Source organism: Mya arenaria, chromosome 1 (assembly GCF_026914265.1).
Source record: "Mya arenaria isolate MELC-2E11 chromosome 1, ASM2691426v1".
Taxonomy (NCBI): domain Eukaryota; kingdom Metazoa; phylum Mollusca; class Bivalvia; order Myida; family Myidae; genus Mya; species Mya arenaria.
The window spans coordinates 4,403,738-4,425,801 of NC_069122.1; the positions used below are offsets into that span (position 1 = coordinate 4,403,738).

At 36.4% G+C, this 22,064-nt stretch overlaps 1 protein-coding gene across 2 annotated transcripts; it reads left to right on the forward strand.

The window, feature by feature from the left end:
* The first annotated feature begins 849 nt into the window (after positions 1 to 849).
* Positions 850 to 21,852, forward strand: LOC128237530 (uncharacterized). 2 transcript variants are annotated; one of them, XM_052953120.1, is made up of 9 exons: positions 850 to 1,015; positions 4,761 to 4,876; positions 5,543 to 5,697; positions 6,544 to 6,699; positions 11,476 to 11,605; positions 14,371 to 14,493; positions 15,761 to 15,875; positions 17,035 to 17,210; positions 18,026 to 21,852. In XM_052953120.1, exons 1-9 carry the CDS (start codon positions 851 to 853, stop codon positions 18,156 to 18,158), a joined length of 1,269 nt encoding a protein of 422 aa, XP_052809080.1. In that variant the 5' UTR covers position 850; the 3' UTR covers positions 18,159 to 21,852. The 2 variants fall into 2 exon arrangements, with proteins under 2 accessions (XP_052809080.1, XP_052809088.1); XM_052953128.1 differs by lacking the exon at positions 850 to 1,015 and adding an exon at positions 3,066 to 3,883.
* Positions 21,853 to 22,064: the final 212 nt, after the last annotated feature.

A 22,064-nucleotide genomic window follows, 5' to 3' on the forward strand; every position in this document is an offset into this window, starting at 1 on the left:
TGACCGTGAATCATGGTTATTCAACATCAGATTACCATGGCTTATTTACATCTTTGTAGGTTTTGAAACTGAATCGGTCGATTGTGTTTTTGTTTACATTATCACCGTCACTACTGCATGCGTCACTATTGTCTGTAGTCCTACGCTGGATTGGGTCACTTAATCTAATGCATGGTGTAAATGATCAACCAATCCTTGTGAGTTGTTAAATGTTTGGGATAGATGAGGAAATTTCTAACAAAATATTTTGTTCGCTGTCGTCAAACTCTAGATATCAGTTTATTTCATGTCCAAATTGCTCAATTAACTATAGATTCTATAAGGCACGTTTAATAAGTACTCACTCATGTTTTTGGACAAAAATAGTTTTTTTTCCGGAAATGCATCTGAAAAACACTTATTTAATCATTATTTTACCCTATGATATCGAAATTGCAGAAAAAATACAATTATAGTAAAAAAGAGTATTTTAGTTATGGTTTGGTGCGAACCCACGCCGGTTAAGTCAAGATGGAATAAGAAAACAAACACCTAAACCACCAGGCCCCAATTTCTGGAAACTTCTTAAGTCCCTTATAACAAGATTATGCTAATCTCAATATTTTGGTTGTTCTATAAAATGTGCTATATTTACTTTGTCAAGACTTTTTAGAAATTATTTAGGAATAATCTGTATGATTATCAGAATTATCGTAATTAAAAAAGATTGCAATTTACAAACCATAAGCGAATACCTTTAAGTTTTCTCTAACCCATAAATTTGACAGTTACGCGGGAAATCTCAACGTCAAAATCTGAACACCTCCGCATGAAACATGTGATACAAGGGAAATCACTCTATTTTTCTAAAATGGCTGGCAAGAAGTCTGCAAAGGATTTGTTCGCTTATTTAGCTCTGTACGATGAAAATAGTGAAGATCATGCGAATTTTGTGCCGCTATCGATGGGGGCCCCGGGCAAAGCGACACTTTCAGGCTGCAATAAGCTGATGACAGAGGCTACCAACTCTTTACTGGTGACATAGATATAATATTATTAAATAAAACTTCAGTCTTAGTCTACATGTACAGTATAGCAGTGAAAGTAATCTCTGCTGTTATCTGTTTATCATAGGAGCATATAACTTTAAAGTCTATAGTCGCCGCTTCTTCCATCTTTCAGTCCTGACTTCTGCCCGTCACTGGCGTCAGTCTAGCTACAATGATGAGTAGTCCAAATAATTGTACGTTGACAGATTTTTTTTAGATTTTTGATATGGCAAATCCTTCACGTACAAATTGTTTAGTATCAAAAGTGGGTAGTTGTTCCGATCAGGGTTCCTTTTTAAAGCATGTAGCATCTATAAAATATCATAAAAACAAGAAATATTACCAGATAATGTTATTATATATATATTAGTTCCGTACACAAAAAAAATAAATATCCAACTTATAATTATGAGTTTGACGGCTTTTCTTCATTTCATTTTGTCAAAACATAACGATATATACATGAAGGGCACCTGCAAGGCTTTAGGCCACAGTTTTAAATCGCTCGGAACATTTTGGTCATGGCCGAGTTGTTACGATTATATAACGAGGTCTATCTCAAAGCTTTGTCGGAGGAGGCTGAGCTATTCTGATTGTATCGAGTTGTTCCCCTTCGCATAATTGTTGCCTGTGTCAGTCAACTTCCGTTTTATTGGAAAGGTAAACAACTTGTTTTAATGCATTAAATGCTTGTTTAGTGCAAAATAACATTTCACTTACATGGTAAAGTATGAATATAACTGAGTCTTTATGATCAATTTCAACCATAAAATACTTCACTTAAAACAATTTCAATATTTTTAAAACACCTCCGTTTTTTGCGAATTTCCGTTTAGACGTTAGGGATTGGAAGAATCCTGTATAACACGTCTATTATTTTAGACTACAATGATGAGCAGTCAGGGATACTTTTTTATTATTTTAACATTTCTTATGTATCGCTGTAACTCAAGTGTGGCTTAGTAAAAATTTAGGTGGACTACCCATCAGTCACACCCTTTGACTGGAGAATAACTTCAAACCTACTGATTGGATTAAAATGAAACTTGGTATATACATGTATGTAGATACAGTGTACATGTACATGTAAATGGCAACAAGATTAAATACAGTGCACTATTCTATGTTTTATAAAAATGTAACAGTCCTTCTTTAACGTTGCACGTTACAAATGGTGGCAGCGGTGGGATGTTGACAACTGCCGAATTGGAGTTGCCTTACCCACGAATTTCCCAGGCCAAGACTTGGAACGAATCTTCTCGAGGGGAAAGTAAGTTAAATGTAACGGTCGGCTGTAGACGGCAGATGTGCGTTCATAATAATGTAACGGTCCGCTGTAGGCGGCGGATATGTGTTCATAGTATAACATTTCGTTATAGACGGAAGTATGTTCATAGTACGTATGTTTACTTGGTTGGTAATATGCAAGTTAGCAAAGCCTGGGCTCCGTGTGGATTGAGAATTTAATGTATATAAAGACCCCTTCAGGGTCGAGCATGCTTTTCTTTGAAGGGATCTGCTTGCCTTCTTTAACGTCGCACATTAAAAAAAACCTTAGAAATACATGAAAAAATGTAGGAGGCAATTTTTGTTTGACCAGAAATAAAAATCGAAAACCATTAAGGTCATCAATTCAATCAATGTTGACCCTGGTGATCCTGCTTAAATGCACAGGGAAAAGAAGGTAAAAAATTCAGCTCTATATGCTTATCAAATATCGCTCTCTCTGAACAGTTTACAAATCAGGTTGACTTCCGTGCAAGGCACAGGATAGAAATTAGTTAAAATGTATTCATAGTCATACATCTAACAAATGTTGCATCAATTAATTTTAGTGACTGTAATAAATATGTACAAGCATTCATTTTCAGATTCACAAAGTGTATATTCATGATTTCTAGTGTTTATTAAATTTAAATAACAAAACTGGATGTAAGCATCATTTAAGGCAACGTATTGATTTTCTGAAATATTAGTTTATATTACCATACTGGCTTACTGTTAAGGTAGATGCAAAACAGCCATTTTGTCTTCAGATCAATTAATGTACCAGTATGCCATTGGCTGAAATCTTGATATTAATATGATAAGCACTGTGTTTTGGTAATTAGACGGCGGCCCAAAGTCGCCGTCTTTTGGGATAAATGTTTACCATTTCAATGGACAAGGGTCTAGGGATATTTTTTTATATTGTAAACAATATTGTTAATACTATTACTATTAATAATATTATTTAGACTGGTCGCTGGTCAGACATAATGGTCATTTTATCTTTGTCAAAATTGAAAACTCGCTACATATTCATGTGCATGGCTGTTGGAAATTTCAACAGTAAGTAATACAGGGTATAAGTCTGTAGTTTACTGCAAAGCTATACATTCCAGGCAATTGAGCACATTTAGCCATAATGCAGACATTACGTATAGGGTGAAGGAAGACCTTTATGCGATTTAGATATTCTGCTGCGTCTTTGATGACTTGCATCAAAATTTGTCCTGTACTCTAGTTGAAAACTCTGAGTTTGTGAAGCAGAGCAAGCTGGGTTGACAGTGTTTTAAACAAGTGCTGATTTTGATCCAGTTATAAGGATTAAAGGTTGTTTGAGAAATTTCTACCAGGCTTACGCAGGATTCTTTTGCATATATTCAATCATACACTCAGAAGGAGTTTAGACCATATATAATTTACAAGATATTAACAAAATGGCGGACAAAAATGAAAGACCAAATGAAGACAATTCAGCCAAGGCCCTGTTGTATCGGGATGATTGTCTCCTACTTGCTGTGGGAAAACCGGGGGAAGAAACCTTAAAGGGATGTAGCAAAATGTTGCAAACATCAACTGATATTATGCTGGTGTGTACGTGTTAAGTTTCTTAAAAATTGTAGTAAGTTTATTCTAGCTGATGTTTAAATTCAACAGTGAGTATTGTTATGTAAATGTATGACAAGATTTACACTCTGAGGGGCAAATATGCTCATATAAAGGCAAATATCCATGGGTGTCAATTACCCTTGGGTTAACAAAGTATTGGCATTTTATCCAATATATTATTTTTTTCTCTAAATCTATACAAATCCATCCAAAACATAGCCCAATTTATTATTATATAAATGGAACATTTGAGCTGATGTGTATCACACTTAGAAATGACAGGAGCCAGTTGTATAAAGTGTTTGCACATTCAAATTATATGATTGGTTAACAATTACTAAGATAAATATTGACCAATCAATAAACATATTAGATTTCACTAGTTTTATACAACTGGTTGCTGCTCACAGTCAATAAAGAGAGGTCAAAAGAGCAGCTCAACCCAACATTTTTTGTAAGAGCAGTAGAAAACTTACCACAGTTGTTGAAATCAGCACCAGCCTGCAAGCCGTAGGCTGGTAAAATGCGTTCAATGCGTTCCGGCTTGTTCAACTGATGAATTTTATAGAGCAGGGTTTGTTGATAGATTTTGCTGGCAAGCTGTTAGAAGATTGGGTTGTTCATTAAAAAGGATAATATCTGTTACCACTATATAACCTAGGTTTGTCTTAAGTAAGGGCTTGTTTTTCTTTGTAAGGCATATTAATCAATGCCTCCATGGCAGGGTATGCCACCTTATTTTTGCTTGTCTGTCATTCTTTTTTTAAGAAGATAGTAGAGGAATTCTTTACATGGGGGTTACAGTCTATTGCTGAGTTGAAAGCTTCGATATTGTTGAAACAACTTTTCATATTTCAGCGGGACAGCAATGAGGAGAGGTTCACATTCCAGTATGGTCCGTGTAAAGGAGACCCAAGTTTCTGTGAACAGGTTGCTGGCTTCCTCACTGAGGAATATGGCACAAAGGTAGACAGGTAAAGTGCAAGTCGTTTTACATCATAACTATAACTGCCTTAATATTGTACACAAAAGTTGAAAAGTTTTTAAGAAATCTTAGCGTGTTTTGTACCACGGGTCAGAAGATAGAAAATAAAATGTTGTTCTCTTATAATGACATTATTATTATCCCATCTGTCATAAGTATTATATGCTTTGTTGTGATTAATAGAGTTTTACATTGAATTTAAATTGATATTTCACTGTTTCAAACCCGAAATTTAAGCCCACTCTCAGTTCCACTCTCATCAGCGGGCACAGGGCTTGGACACAATTTCAACAAAGTCATTTTGGAAATGACATAACATGCACATGCAAATTGGCACATTTTTCTAGTAAAGTGTTACAGTAATAAAATGACTTTTTTAAAACTCGAATTTAAGGCCTATAATAAAAAGAAAGAATGTTTGTTTCAGTGTATGATAGACAAAAATTATTTCATTTGAGAAATAAACATTTCGAGCTCACTTAGTGAAATATATTACATTCTTACACTGAAAAAAAAAAAATATCCTTTATAATGAGTATGTTGTTTGGCTGTATAAGGTAAGTACTTATCAAAATAATGTTTAATGATTTTTCTAATAAAGACTGAAAATATGAAATTCCATTGAAATTAAATTTATGTGGATCCTTTTTTACAGCAGTGACATCATGGTGTCGGCAGGTGCTACACAGGGGCTACACCTGGTTGCCACAGTGATGTTTAACAAGGACACACCCATCTTCATTGAAGACCCAACCTACTTCATCGCTGTCAAGATTCTACGAGAGGATTTTGGCATGAACATTATACCAGGTTGGTGGGAAATGAAGTGGTTTTATATCTATAATTTAACTAAAATAGTGTTGCACTAATCAGATCTTCATAGATGATCCAACCTTCATCATTGCCATCAACATACCATGTGAGACTTCAGTATCAAAGCTGCACTCTCACAGATTGGTCGTTTTGACAGCTTTTATATTTTTTTGTCTTGGAATGAGGCAATTTTGGCGAAAATATATGGAAAGATATTTCATATATATATATACCACTGGTTTTCATATTTATGATAAAAAAGGAGTGATGTTCTATGTGTTAATAAGGCTTTTGGCACTGATTAACTTTAGTTAGGGTTGACATATTGTGACCAAACTTGGTATATAAAAGAGTTTATGGAGGACTTTCATGGGTTTGCATTTTAAGGCCCCTAGGGTTAAGGTCAATTATACTAAAATTAGAAAAAAAAGGGTTGAAAAAAAGAAGAAGTTAATTTCACAATAAAGGCTGAAGTTATTCTGTCAGTCATTGAAAACCTTGTTTCTTATTTACTTTTTAATTGACTTTTTATTTTTTTTGACAGGCACATCATTACTGTATTCATTTCTAAGACAAAGTGGCATGTATTTGAATTTGCTGTCCTGTGACAGCTCTTGTAAATCTTACCACTCAGGCTTTCCTCTTGGAAGCATGGTAGTATACCAACGCAACTTCACTCAATTTCAGACCCACAAATTTGAGATGATCTAAAGTAAACTAAACATGGAAATTAACTTATGTATACCCCGGTAATTTGCTTGTATGGTGTTGTTTTTGAAAGGTCAGGGAGGAATGTAGAACATGAAAATGAAAGCGAAATTAAGATAGTGAATTATTTTGTAGTTCCTACAGACATGGAAGGTATTGATGTTGCTAAACTTGAGTCTCTCCTGGAAATTTATAAGCCGAAGACCACAGGGAAAGCTGGCAGTCAGTTCTGGTCGATGGTTTACACTATTCCCACATACAACAACCCTAAAGGCTACTGCATGTCACCTGGTGAGTGGAGTTTTATGAGTTAATTGGTTTGGGGTTAGGGTAGGGTGGAAGGAAGGTGGGAGAGTTGAGTCATAAGCCCAGGATGACAGGGAAAGCTGGCAGTCCGTTCTGGTCGATGGTTTACACTGTTCCCACATACAACAACCCTAAAGGCTACTGCATGTCACCTGGTGAGTGGAGTTTTATGAGTTAATTGGTTTGGGGTTAGGGTAGGGTGGAAGGAAGGTGGGAGAGTTGAGTCATAAGCCCAGGATGACAGGGAAAGCTGGCAGTCCGTTCTGGTTGATGGTTTACACTGTTCCCACATACAATAACCCTAAAGGCTACTGCATGTCACCTGGTGAGTGGAGTTTTATGAGTTAATTGGTTTGGGGTTAGGGTAGGGTGGGAGGAAGGTGGGAGAGTTGAGTCATAAGCCCAGGATGACAGGGAAAGCTGGCAGTCCGTTCTGGTCGATGGTTTACACTGTTCCCACATACAACAACCCTAAAGGCTACTGCATGTCACCTGGTGAGTGGAGTTTTATGAGTTAATTGGTTTGGGGTTAGGGTAGGGTGGAAGGAAGGTGGGAGAGTTGAGTCATAAGCCCAGGATGACAGGGAAAGCTGGCAGTCCGTTCTGGTCGATGGTTTACACTGTTCCCACATACAACAACCCTAAAGGCTACTGCATGTCACCTGGTGAGTGGAGTTTTATGAGTTAATTGGTTTGGGGTTAGGGTAGGGTGGAAGGAAGGTGGGAGAGTTGAGTCATAAGCCCAGGATGACAGGGAAAGCTGGCAGTCCGTTCTGGTCGATGGTTTACTCTGTTCCCACATACAATAACCCTAAAGGCTACTGCATGTCAACTAGTAGGTAGACTTTTATGAGTAAGGGTTGGGTAAGGGTAGAGTGGGGAGGGAGGTGGGAGAGTTGAGTCACAAGCCCGAGACATCAGGAAAATTTGGCAGCCCGTTCTGGTCCATGATTTACACTGTGTACAAAAGTCCTAGATTCTACTGCATGTCACCTGGTAAATTGATAAGGTATAACATTCTAAGGTTTTAAACTCTGTTTTCATAAAATTGTGGTAACCAGATCCACATAAGACATGGCTTTTACCAATTGAATAGGAGTGTATAGAGTCATTAATAATGCTTTAAAACCTGGATATGTGTGGTTTGTATGAAAAACATTTTAAATATAGTAACAAACGTGGTATCTTAATACCATGATACATGATAAGGTTACAGGATTGTATTCGTTTTCATTTTAGAGTGTTCTTTTAATGCTCATCCTTAAAATTCCTGCCATTTATTGACTTCCTGAGTATAGAGACAGCTGCTCAAAATATGAGAAACTTAAATGCCTCGTTTTAGAAACAGATGCCTGGAATATTAAGAAGAGTGGTTGATTTATATATTTATATAACATCTACTTAAAAGTTTAATGGAAAGTTTTTTATTTCTATATTCATGCTTTTTTGCGTGCTTCTTATTTTAATGTTGATTTCAATAACACCTAGTACATAGAATTTGCTTGTTAGTTAATGAGGTTTTATTTTCTGTTTTAATCACGTTGTATATGAGGTAAATATCTAGGCATACTCAAGTATGCTCGCAAGAACAAATCAATTTTTGTTCCTCTCAGATGGCAAGTGTTTAAATCTTGAAGTAAGCATGAAATATGGAAGTTTAACTAAATACATGTAAAGTTCTTGGTAATTTCACTGAATTTTGGTGTTCAAATTATTTTCATTATTGTATTCTTCAAGAAATCCTACGGGAAGAACACCCCATCTCTCCCAACCCATGTAACATTTTAAGACTTAAAACTTATGATAGTCCTTTACATGTATGCCCTTATATTAACTCTCAACCATTCTGGCATAAAATTTAAAATGCATCAGATATGTCCCTGTATGTATTCCCCTATCTCGTCATTCATGTACATAATGTTTCAGTCTTTAAAACATATTTACAAAGATAATACTTTCAGTCATATACAACTTTTGAGCAACCGGCCCCAGGTGTTTCTTGTCTGGATTGAAAAATCGAACATGACAACATCTGTATAAGTTGGTTACGAGGCTTGCCAACTTTGATTTTCAATTTGTGTAAAAAATGACATAGAAAATTTCAAGAGGATGATAGGTGGCGTTGTTTACTAAAATCATCATTTCGAGTAATCTCTCTAGTTCAATGTCGAAATTAAATAGTTCCCATAAAACAGCGCTTTTTCATGGTGACTAATTTTCAGTTTTCAAACTGGTCTTACATTTGAAATATTGAAATAATTGAAGTGTCATAATTTAGTTCTCATAAACTAATCAATAAGAAAAATGAGAATGCTGGGATTGTTGTCCATGACTCACCTGGTATTGGGTGTGCCAATGAGCTGAGAATGTTGGGATTGTTGTCCATGACTCACCTGGTATTGGGTGTGCCAGCTGAGAATGTTGGGATTGTTGTCCATGACTCACTTGGTATTGAGTGTGCCAGCTGAGAATGTTGGGATTGTTGTCCATGACTCACCTGGTATTGGGTGTGCCAGCTAAGAATGTTGGGATTGTTGTCCATGACTCACCTGGTATTGGGTGTACCAGCTGAGAATGTTGGGATTGTTGTCCATGACTCATCTGGTATTGAGTGTGCCAGCTGAGAATGTTGGGATTGTTGTCCATGACTCACCTGGTATTGGGTGTGCCAGCTGAGAATGTTGGGATTGTTGTCCATGACTCACCTGGTATTGGGTGTGCCAGCTGAGAATGTTGGGATTGTTGTCCATGACTCACCTGGTATTGGGTGTGCCAGCTGAGAATGTTGGGATTGTTGTCCATGACTCACCTGGTATTGAGTGTGCCAGCTGAGAATGTTGGGATTGTTGTCCATGACTCACCTGGTATTGGGTGTGCCAGCTAAGAATGTTGGGATTGTTGTCCATGACTCACCTGGTATTGAGTGTGCCAGCTAAGAATGTTGGGATTGTTGTCCATGACTCATCTGGTATTGGGTGTGCCAGCTGAGAATGTTGGAATTGTTGTCCATGACTCACCTGGTATTGGGTGTGCCAGCTGAGAATGTTGGGATTGTTGTCCATGACTCACCTGGTATTGGGTGTGCCAGCTGAGAATGTTGGGATTGTTGTCCATGACTCACCTGGTATTGGGTGTGCCAGCTGAGAATGTTGGGATTGTTGTCCATGACTCACCTGGTATTGGGTGTGCCAGCTGAGAATGTTGGGATTGTTGTCCATGACTCACCTGGTATTGGGTGTGCCAGCTGAGAATGTTGGAATTGTTGTCCATGACTCAGCTGGTATTGGGTGTGCCAGCTGAGAATGTTGGAATTGTTGTCCATGACTCAGCTGGTATTGGGTGTGCCAGCTGAGAATGTTGGGATTGTTGTCCATGACTCAGCTGGTATTGGGTGTGCCAGCTGAGAATGTTGGGATTGTTGTCCACGACTCACCTGGTATTGGGTGTGCCAGCTGAGAATGTTGGGATTGTTGTCCACGACTCACCTGGTATTGGGTGTGCCAGCTGAGAATGTTGGGATTGTTGTCCACGACTCACCTGGTATTGGGTGTGCCAGCTGAGAATGTTGGGATTGTTGTCCATGACTCACCTGGTATTGGGTGTGCCAGCTGAGAATGTTGGGATTGTTGTCCATGACTCACCTGGTATTGGGTGTGCCAGCTGAGAATGTTGGGATTGTTGTCCATGACTCACCTGGTATTGGGTGTGCCAGCTGAGAATGTTGGGATTGTTGTCCATGACTCACCTGGTATTGGGTGTGCCAGCTGAGAATGTTGGGATTGTTGTCCATGACTCACCTGGTATTGGGTGTGCCAGCTGAGAATGTTGGGATTGTTGTCCATGACTCACCTGATATTGGGTGTGCCAGCTGAGAATGTTGGGATTGTTGTCCATGACTCACCTGGTATTGGGTGTGCCAGCTGAGAATGTTGGGATTGTTGTCCATGACTCACCTGGTATTGGGTGTGCCAGCTGAGAATGTTGGGATTGTTGTCCATGACTCACCTGGTATTGGGCGTGCCAGCTGAGAATGTTGGAATTGTTGTCCATGACTCATCTGGTATTGGGTGTGCCAGCTGAGAATGTTGGAATTGTTGTCCATGACTCATCTGGTATTGGGTGTGCCAGCCTAATAATATCTTTCATGTGTTTCAGTTCTGGAAAGGAAAAGTCCGACCCGAGGGCACCTGGGATGCCAGGTAACAAGGCTTGCCGAGTTACAGGCTACACAGCGTCCCTGAGGGTTGGATTTTTCTATCTGGAACTGACACACATGAAAGATATTTTTCTAGCATACCTTGAATATAGAAAAGCGCATTTTCGTACATTTCACCAAAAAGCGTGTGCGATGATGTTTTCTGACGTCATGACGCGCAGTTATTTGTATTAGCTGCATATGTCAATAAGTTCCTCGATATCACATCTTATAAGGGTTATTTTGTTTAGTTTTAGGTATATTTTTTGTAAAGTTAATGTTTATGAAACAAATCTATTGAAATCTCATAATTATGGTTACATAATGTGTATAATAAAAGAAATAAAAAGTAAAACGTCACAGCGTGTGACTCATCTGGCATGGGGGGATGCCAGATGGAATTTTCCAGCATGGCTGAATTCACGTGAAATGCCTTTCAGGTGTGCAAGAAAGAATTTTCCAGCATGGCCATAATTGATCAGAAATGCCTATCTGATATTGAGAGGATGGTTTCGACAACCAAATAGTCACTCCATTTTGGTATACATAATGATCATCTTCCACAGAGCGATGTCGAGCCCTGGTTAAACTAGCCAGGAAGTATGGTGTTATGTTGTTTGCGGAGGACGTCTACAATATGCTGCATTACGATGACAAACCACAGTGTCCTCCAAGACTCCTGCAGTATGACGATAGGTAAGTCACAGTAGCCTAATGTGTAAGCATCAGTGAAACTGTCCCTGTTTTAAGGGTTATTTCCAAGAGATCTTTTATTTGTCTGTTTTTGTTTTTTAAAAGGTCAAGGTAATTTCATATAGCCTTGGTGTCATAGCCATCTGCATGCTTAAAGGGGCTAGACACCAGTGGGTCCAAAAATCAGCAAATACAGTTTCTGCATAGAATTGTCAATGCGAACTAGTAAGAGGCTGATAATACATCACTTTACATGGTTAAAATAATAAACTCAACAATCATGTTGCTGCCTCATTTGTGCTTTCCCATTTAAATTAGCGCATTATGGTTTCCCAGTTTAAATCATGTCTGTTTATGAGTACCGACAAATATATTTTTGCTATTTTGCTATTTTTAAACTTACTTGGATCTACGTGGTAGACAACCCTTATATTTAGTTTCAAATTGGAAAAGTGCACAAAAATGCCAAAGATGCATGTGTCGTAAATGATGTGATTCATCAGTTAGATTAAAATGCGTTGTACACAATGATGTCAGTTTTATGTGAGTTCTAGACAAAAAAATTCTTGCAATTGTAACATCTGGGGTCTAGCCCCTTTAATCTTTAACTTGGTAATAATTCAAACATAGTCTTAATGTAAACTTAGTACACATGTTTCCAGTGCTGGTACAGACATGTAGACGGACCTAAAACTTCAGCTTTAATATTTTATATGTCCCTTAATAATGTCTTGAAAAAGTTACGAAAACCCTAACCTCAGCTATATCTTAAAAATTGGTTCAAGATAATCACATGGAACTTCATACAAATGTCTCCAGTGACAATATGCACATGTATAATAAGGTCCAGGGTTCTCAATAAGTTTCGGTTGAACCGTCTCAAATAGTAAAGTAATTAACTGACCAGCTTTTACTTATTCTACTTAAAATTCATTTAGTTTTCCAAATTTGAACCGGCCCAATTGCCATTTGAACCGTCCATTTTGGCCGGCAGCCAGTTCTTATTGAAAACACTGAAGGTCTGTGATTATGAGTAGAATAGCTGTTGAGTTATTACCCTACATCTATAAAATACAGACGATCTTTGTCAGTGCTTTTGTTGCTTTTGCAATAGCTTACAAACAGTATTACAGAGACAGTGTTTTATGTAGGTTAGGTTCACCATTTATGGTGCATAATCCAAGGAAAACTTCTGCAATATTTCAATTATTATTGCAAGCATATGAACTGTCGATAAATGTGCCATATCATGAGCTATTAAGCAGCAACAAAGTCGCTTGTGAAGAGAAAAAAAATCAATTTAACATTTTATACCAAAGCTGCTTGCATAATATTGTATTTGTAATTGTAAATGCAGCATTGACCCTGTACAATCTTGTTTATGATGTGCTTTAAACAGATTTGATGTAACGGTTATTATCAATGCACATTATGACATAGGATGACTTGCTGACCTATAAACCAAACCTAGTAAACTAGATTTTCTCTAGAATTTGGATGTTGAGCTGTTTTTTAGCTGATCATTCTGTTTTCCATTGAAAACGCTTTAATATATAGCCTTGGTATCATCAGTGAAGTTGTTAAATACTTAAACCTTGCTTGTAACTAACTAAACTTTTTTGAGCTTTTCATGTGAAACTTGGTACATATGTTTCCTATGATATTATCAGTTGTCCGGTTAGCGGAGTGGAAAGAGCGCTCCTTTCTCAACAATGAGACCTGCATTCAATTCTCGTGAGTTTGGTAAGTGTTCAACAAGCCGGACAAGTGGGTTTCCTGTGGGTACTCAGGTTATCCCAACAACACAATACCTCTCTGTATCTGGTGCAATGTTGTGCCAATGAGAGTAAACAAGTACTAGTATAAGTTAACCTAACTTTTTTTATTTATAATCATTGTAAAATATATAATGTTTAAACAATGATATTGTTTAGCAATGCCCAACACTCTGGCCTAAATGAAAATGAATAATTTTCACAAGAAAAACAGGCAAACGTTGTAATCTGATTGCGGTGTTCATTTTAACATCTATATCTATATGCAGAACAATTCTGTAACTGTTAAAAGAAATGGCTCAAAATAATTAACAGCGACTTAATAAAAAGTATTGGTTGTTGTTGACGAGTATTCAACTTACTACTGTTGTAATATCTTTCTGTATAGTCCGGCTGGTATAGTTTGTCTATATTTTTGTCTGATGTAGTTTGTCTATAGTTTGTCAGGTATAGTCTGTCTGAAAATTTAATAGTCTGTCTGTTATAGTTTGTCCGGTAAAGTTTGTTGGTTATAGTTTGTCTGGTATAGTATTTCTGGTATAGTTTGTCTGGTATAGTATTTCTGGTAAAGTTTGTCTGATATAGTTTGGTTGTAGTTTATCTGGTAAAGTTTGTCTAGATTTTGTTTAGTATAGTTTATTCTGGTATAGTCTTGTCTGGTAAAGCCTGCTTGACATAATCTGTCTGGTATAGTTTGTCTGGTATTGTTTGTCTGGTGAAGTTTGTCTGGAATAGATTGTCTGGTATAGTGTGTCTGGTCTAGTTTGTTTATAGTTTATCTGGTATAGTTAGTCTGAAATAGTTTGTCAGATGTAATTTGTTTCAACCTCAAGAGAGGTTCTGGGTATGTTTTTGTAGCTGATGGAAAGGGACACTGGTGCTGGTTTTTACTCAGGGAAAAAACTTGAAAGTGATTCAAATCAGATTTATGCTGTCTTCACAATCAAGACAAATAAATCTGAAAATGCTAAGATACATTTATCTCTGTTACAGGTCAGACCCTGACTACGAAGGTCATGTGTTGTCCAACTGCACTTTTTCCAAAATCCTCGCCCCAGGCTTAAGGCTGGGCTGGATTGAAGCTCCACCAAGGATCATGAAATGTTTGGAAAAGAGGTAATGTTTTTACCATGTTCTAATTAAACCTGTATATGGGAGCCAACTAGAAGAGTGTTACTGTATGTTTTTCCACTGTGACTGTAGAAAAGAGGCAAGTATCAATATGTTTTAATAAAACCCTTATAGGGCCTCAAACAAAAAGATTGTGTCCACCCCATAAAGCATGCACTATACAGAAAAGAGGTAAAGCGCTGATCCATACATGGAAGGTCTTCATGCTTATAAATGAGACAAAAATGAAGTTGGTTTTGGGGTATGATGGAACAGAGGTTTGTTTAAATGAAATCATTGAAACACCTCTATTTCATTAATTTTCTAAACCTCTGTTTTAGTGTTTCTGCTTGTAGTGGAGTCTTAGACCTCTGCAAATCACTCTTTCACATACTGTACATCCCAAGTTCTAGATATACCCTGTGCTTGTTAATGCCTTAGACATCCTGGGTGTTGAAAACCCATGTATCGTCCAAAGCAGCTTTTTGGGTGCTCTTGTATTTTTTTGTCTTTGAAAGCACCACAATACTCTAACTGTTAACTCACTTGTTAAATGCCACTGTGTTGATTGGAGGGAGGGGGTGTCATTTAACCACTACACATTCAAACTGATGGCCAACTCTGTTAATTCACTTCTCTAGTGCCACTGCATGGAGCGGGGGGTCATTTAACCACTACACATTCAAACTAATGGCCCACTCTGTTAATTCACTTCTCTAGTGCCACTGCATGGAGCGAGGGGTCATTTAACCACTACACATCCAAACTGATGGCCCACTCTGTTAATTCACTTCTCTAGTGCCACTGCATGGAGCGGGGGGTCATTTAACCACTACACATTCAAACTGATGGCCAACTCTGTTAATTCACTTCTCTAGTGCCACTGCATGGAGCGGGGGGTCATTTAACCACTACACATCCAAACTGATGGCCCACTCTGTTAATTCACTTCTCTAGTGCCACTGCATGGAGCGGGGGGTCATTTAACCACTACACATTCAAACTGATGGCCCACTTTGTTAATTCACTTCTCTAGTGCCACTGCATGGAGCGGGGGGTCATTTAACCACTACACATTCAAACTGATGGCCCACTTTGTTAATTCACTTCTCTAGTGCCACTGCATGGAGCGGGGGGTCATTTAACCACTACACATTCAAACTGATGGCCCACTCTGTTAATTCACTTCTCTAGTGCCACTGCATGGAGCGGGGGGTCATTTAACCACTACACATTCAAACTGATGGCCAACTCTGTTAATTCACTTCTCTAGTGCCACTGCATGGAGCGGGGGGTCATTTAACCACTACACATCCAAACTGATGGCCGTGGCTTTGCAGGAAGGACTTCTGCAGAAACACCTGACATGGCTTAGGAAAGAATATAGGGTTAGTAGATCAAGTAATTTCTTACCTGGGTTTTCAATCATAAAGCTTTTAAACTTTACATCTTACTGGTCTAGTTTTCTCAAAAAATCTTAACATAATAATCTTAAGTAACTTATTTCATTTAGCCAAATTACAGATTTAAACTTGTTGAATTTACAATTTCAGAAATAGCTCAAATAGTCATTATAGTAAAGCCAATTCGCTTTAAATTTACAATTTAAAAAATAGCTTAAATAGTCATTATAATAAAGCCAATTCGCTTTAAATTTATAATTACAAAAATAGCTTAAAGTGATTATCATAAAGATCCTTTAAAGTCTATCCATTTTAAGGGAGAAATTGCATAATTTATACTGTAATTTATACTGAAAAACAAAATGGTGAGCTTCACTTGATCCTGTTAAAGGAGACCTAAAACTGTTCAAGGTGTTGAGGAAAGGGTTTTGTGTCTGGAAGCTACTTTAATGTCTGAAAGATTATCGATTGAGCTATCATAAATTTGTAAAATTAATGATTTTATTTTTTCAAACTTTGAAATAACAAACTTTCATTAACTTGACCCAATTTACAAGTTTTGAACAATTTAGAAATTTTGATTGTAAATTTAGGTCACATTTTCCCCCTTCTTTGTATGACTTCAGTAGTTTTGAATATTATAGTATTATCAACATTTCTTTGCAAGAAATAATGGAGCAAGCATGTTAAACGCCAGGCCCCAATTTCTCAAAACTTCTGAAGTTTAACATGCTTAAGTATTTTATATCGATCAGCCACAAACATACCGGTACTTAAATTGGATTTTTATATATGAAAAATGGTTTATAGGGAATATCATAATGATAATTCCCATTTCAAGGCTGAAAACTTGACTAATGTTAGAGGCCCTAAATATTTCCTTTCCATTTTATGTTCAAAACTGGAGAAATATCTCCCTGTTGGAGTCAAGGTAGACAATAGACAACTCATATGGAGTTTTATCTAGCTGCAGTTTACCCCCTTGATTATAAAACTACAAATTTCTTTCCCCAATAATTGGACCTTACATGTTCTACACTGGAAAAATACCTCCCTTCTGGAGTCAAGATAGACAAACTGGATGGAGGTTTATCAAGCTGGAGTTATCACCCTTAGTGTAATAGACAACTTATTTTCTTTGAAGGAAAGAATGGACCTAGCCTGTAACACACTTGAGAAGCACCTGCCAGCTGGAGTCAAGGTAGACAACCCACATGGTGGCTTCTTTATCTGGCTACAGTTACCTCCCTCAATTGATTCTATGGAGCTGTTGAAACTTGCCGTACAGAAGTACAAAGTCAACTTTATATTTGGGGCAAGGTATGAAATATTTTTCAAACTTTTGAATAAACAGAACTCCTTTTACTCTGATTTTAGGAATCATGACCATGTTTGCAAGTAGCACAATCCCAAATTAAATATAACTTGTAAACACTGAAGAATTATTTAAATTAATTATCCAAGGACCGGTTATTTAATAGTAAAATACATGCTTGAGATTTCTACTTAAATGTTGCCAGAAAAAAAACGCAGATGTTAAGTAAAGACTATAACTCCGACCATAGTTTTCAAGGGACTAGACACGGTTCCAAAATCGGCAAAATACAGTGTCCTCAAAACAAGCCTAGAATTATCAATACGAGCTAGTATTATGCAGATAATAAACTACTTTACATGATTTAAAGCATATTTTGTTGCTGTCTTAGCTAAATTTACCTGTTTGAAAAAAGAACATAATGGTTTCTCAGTTTATAGTGGGTATACTTAGCATGTGAAAGTCATGTGATAAGTATAGATACATATAGCGAAGCTATTTTTAAATTTACTGGATTTAACATGGTAGACAATTTCGAATTGGAAAAAAGGCAAAAACTGCAAAAGATACCTGTGTCTTAAGCCATGTGAAACATCAGTACCTAATATTCAATGGGTTGTACACAATGATATCAATTTTATGTGAGTTTTTGACTTATTTTTTTGTTTTTTTCTTGCAAGTATATCATCTGGTGTCTAGTCCCTTTAATGAGTGTTAAGTTATGCAACTTGTTTAATTAACACAGAATTTAAACAGAAAAGCATTTGCATGCACTCTGAGGTGCTCTTGTTTTATCTGCAGTGAATTCTTCCATTTTTAGTACATCGCCAACAGATGGATGTAAGAACTGCGCCCGTCTGTCCATCAGCTTCTGTGAAAAAGCAAGCTTGGAGAAAGGGGTAGTTAACTTCTGCCACGCCCTCAATGAAATGTTAGAAGAAAAGCAAACTTGAGAGGGTATGCGACAATGTTGGAAAGTGTTTTAAATACCATTAAAGGATATATTCAGGGAGCACTTTAATCACTCAGTTTATAAAAATATAATTATCTTGATTTGGGTTATCTGAGTAATAGACTGATTTCATTGGCTGTTTAAAGTGTTTTTGAATTTGAATAGAAATTGACCAAATTTAATAATCATTCTTGTTTTAATTTATTGATTCATACAACTATTGTATATTGTCAATCCAAGCATAGAATGAATCAATTTTCAATAGCGTTACTATTGGGTTTCGGCAAAATAAAGCACTGTCTGTCACATTTTCCAATACTTATTTAAAAGACAGAACTTTGAACTTTTGTTGCAACCATTTTGTTCACTTTTCAAACAAAATGAAAAAAAAATCTAACCCAATTATACGTGAATGAGTCCCTTTAAATGATGGAGAAAAGGGGATGTGTTCATGTATACTGGAGGAAAGGGGATGTGTTCATGTATACGGGAGAAAAGGGGATGTGTTCATGTATACTGGAGAAAAGGGGAGGTGTACAATTGTATACTGGAACACTTCCCCACCCACTTGCCCTGATACCATCTTGACAAGATAAAGCAGTTCACAAGATTTACTTTACATTTTTGGTATAACCATTAAGTTTAATCATTTTACCTTTATGTTATATTTTTTGGTGATACATTTTTGTATCATTTGAGAAGATATAGCAAAAAGGATATTATCATTGATTGTCTTTTCTAGGGGGCTATTCATCAATAGTTATAGAAGCTATTTTGATCTAGGAGAGCTATCTAACAGTTATACTTTACAATTGAAACACATCTGTGGGACCACTCTAGGTGTTATTCATTGCAGGTATTGTGGCATTTATGGTACAAAATAATGCTTTAGTGAATATCAACCGATGGGTGTAAAACTACCCCTTTGACTTTAAAATTGTGTTTAAGTAACACTTGGGGATGTGACAGGTTTCAGCTATAATGCAGCCATTTTAGGGTGGGGGCAGACTTTTATAAACTGAGCAACAACAACAACAATGTTTAAAAACAAGGATTTCCTAGATACAAAATTGATCCTAGAATTGTTGATGAACCCACTCGAGATCATGTTGTACTGTGATGGTTATCTGTTTGAATTTTTTAAACTGATTTATTTAATTTCAGATTGATTCGTATGTTGTGGTGTGTTAACTCAGATATGCTGTAATTAATGTATATGCATGTATAAGTAATCAGCTATAGGGAAATTCATGGAAAGTGCCGATGGATAGTTATTTTAAAGCTTTAGTGATTAAATAGTTTAAGACTGTTGTACATGTATTATGATATTATTGACATTCTTCATGATGTCCAACTTTACTGATTGCCCAGTTTGGTGATAAATTCATGTTTTTCATTATTTTGGTTTGTGTTTTGAGCAAATCCTAGTCAGAGTTTTCTTCCGCATTCATAGGGCCTAATTGCCATGATTGCTTTGAAATTGTTGTTGTGTGAAGGATTTATTTTTCTAAATATAATTTTTGTTTTATTATATACCAGACTTGCTATATCTTTATGTTTTTTAGAAAGTATATTCAGATTACAATTTTAGTATGTCTTCCATTTTTGGATGTACTGCAAATCTTTGCAGACCACTGACATATAGGGGTGACTTTGTCCAGCGTCACCAGCATCCTCATTGTCAGCATGATTTCGTTTCCAATTTTTAAGTTTTTAATAAAATCTCAGTTTGGAGTCTTCACACTCTGTATGCACATTATACACGGTCAGTAGATGATCACTGTTGATTTTGGAGTCAGAAGGTCAAAGGTCAACTTTTACTAGAAAAACTATTAGCAATAACTTTTGAATGACTTGGTGCGGAGTTTTCAAACTTGGTATGTGCATTGATCATAAAACACTGTAAAACTCATTGGTCTTTAGTGATAAAAACAACAAGAAAGAATATGATTTAGGTAAAGATTAAGAGAAATAAACTTTTATAGAAAGAAATGTTAATTAATAGCTACGTGGCCACAAATTCTTCAGTTATAAAACCCCAAAATATCGCTAGTATTTTTTTGTCCATACTGTTTTCATGTTTCTGTTTTGATCATTAAGTTCAATGAGTTAAACATGATAATGTTATGAATAATTATATTTTTATTTACATCTACCTATATTGTGCGCCTTTAAGGGTCACTTTTTATTTATTATCCCAGTCAGAACTCAAGGAAATGTTCACATAATTTTATTCATTATATATACCGGATATCACTCTTGTCCCAATATAACCCGATGTTTGACTGGATATTTCTGTAAGAACTCATCAGAATAGGTTTTTGTCAGAATTCATTAGGTCTATATATCAGTTTTAAGCTTGACTATTTGAAGAATAAGGAGGGCTATACTACTCGCCCCAGCGTCGGTGTCGGCTTCCGGTTGAAGTTTTTAGGCAAGTTGGGATTTTCACTTATAAGTCCAATACCCTTCATTCAATTGACTTAATACTTCACACAGTTGTTCAGGGCCATCACATGATGAGGTTAGATAACTCCATATTATCCTTTACACAGATTATGGCCCCTGATTGACTATGGAACTTAGGTTAGGTTGGGATATTTATTAATAACTTCTATACCCTTCGTTCAATTGACTTAATACTTCACACAGTTGTTCGGGACCATCACACAATGAGGTTACATAACTCCATATTATCCTTTATACAAGTTATGGCCCCTGATTGACTTAGGTTTAAGTTTTAGGGCAGGTTAAAGTTTTAGGGCAAGTTGGGATTTTCACTTAAAAGTCCAATACCATTTATTCAATTGACTTAATACTTCACAAAGTTGTTCAGAGCCATCACATAATGAGGTTAGATAACTCCATATTATCTTTTATACAAATTATCGCCCCTGATTGACTATGGAACTTTGGTTAAAGTTTTAGGGCAGGTTTGGATATTTATTAACAACTTCTATACCCTTCTTTCAATTAACTTAATACTTCACATTATTGTTCAGGACCATCACCCAATGAGGTTACATAACTCCATTATCCTTAATACAAGTTATGGCCCCTGATTGACTTAGGTTAAAGTTTTAGGGCAAGTTAAAGTTAAGGGCAAGTTGGGATTTTAATAAAAACGCTTCTATACCTTTCATTCAATGCACTTAATAAAATTCAAAATTATTTATGACCATCTTACATCAAGAAACATAACTCCATTTTAACCCTTTATTTGTAAATACAAATTATGGCCCTTGAATCTTTTTCTTTTCTTTTTTTAAATTTTATTTTAATTTCTTTTGAAAGGCATATTTGTATATTCTTAAACACATTTTCATAATTGGAAATCAAGTTATTTGAATGACTTGCGTCATTGTTCGGGCAGGCTGGTGGGAGGGCATCATCAAAGTCACCTTATTTATCGCATAATTTTAGTTAGGTTTGACATAAAGAGACCAAACTTGGTAATATTACATCGTTATTGTATTTACTTCTAAGTCAAAGCAGCGTAGTCGAGCGCGCTGTCTTACGACAGCTCTTGTTTTATTAACTTACTAGCTGACACGAAGATGATTGTTGACTCTTGTCTGGAGTGTTAAATTATTCAAATGCACAATGTGATATGACCCTTGTCCTCTGTCATATGTTCTCTCATACATCTTGTATGTTTACAGATCATTCTATATTTTAATAAAACCTTATTCAGATGTGCTATTGTTTTATCTGAGTCTGTTTTAAAACAGCTTTAACATGAAAAACAACCTTCATTTGAGGTTTGTAAACTTATAGTTTTATGATAAAATATAGTTTTGCTTTTCTGACATACGCTGAATTGACATTGACGCTAATTTGACATAGACGTTGACATGGCACGAACACTGATTCGACATTAATGATATACGTAAATCAGATCTTATTA

Bases quoted from the DNA above. Each gene is read 5' to 3' on its own strand.
- LOC128237530 (XM_052953120.1), top strand. From the start codon at position 851: ATGGCTGGCAAGAAGTCTGCAAAGGATTTGTTCGCTTATTTAGCTCTG. The intron at 4,877-5,542 runs GTAAAGTGCAAG...CCTTTTTTACAG, and splicing joins TATGGCACAAAGGTAGACAG to CAGTGACATCATGGTGTCGG. The intron at 6,700-11,475 runs GTGAGTGGAGTT...CATCTTCCACAG, and splicing joins AGGCTACTGCATGTCACCTG to AGCGATGTCGAGCCCTGGTT.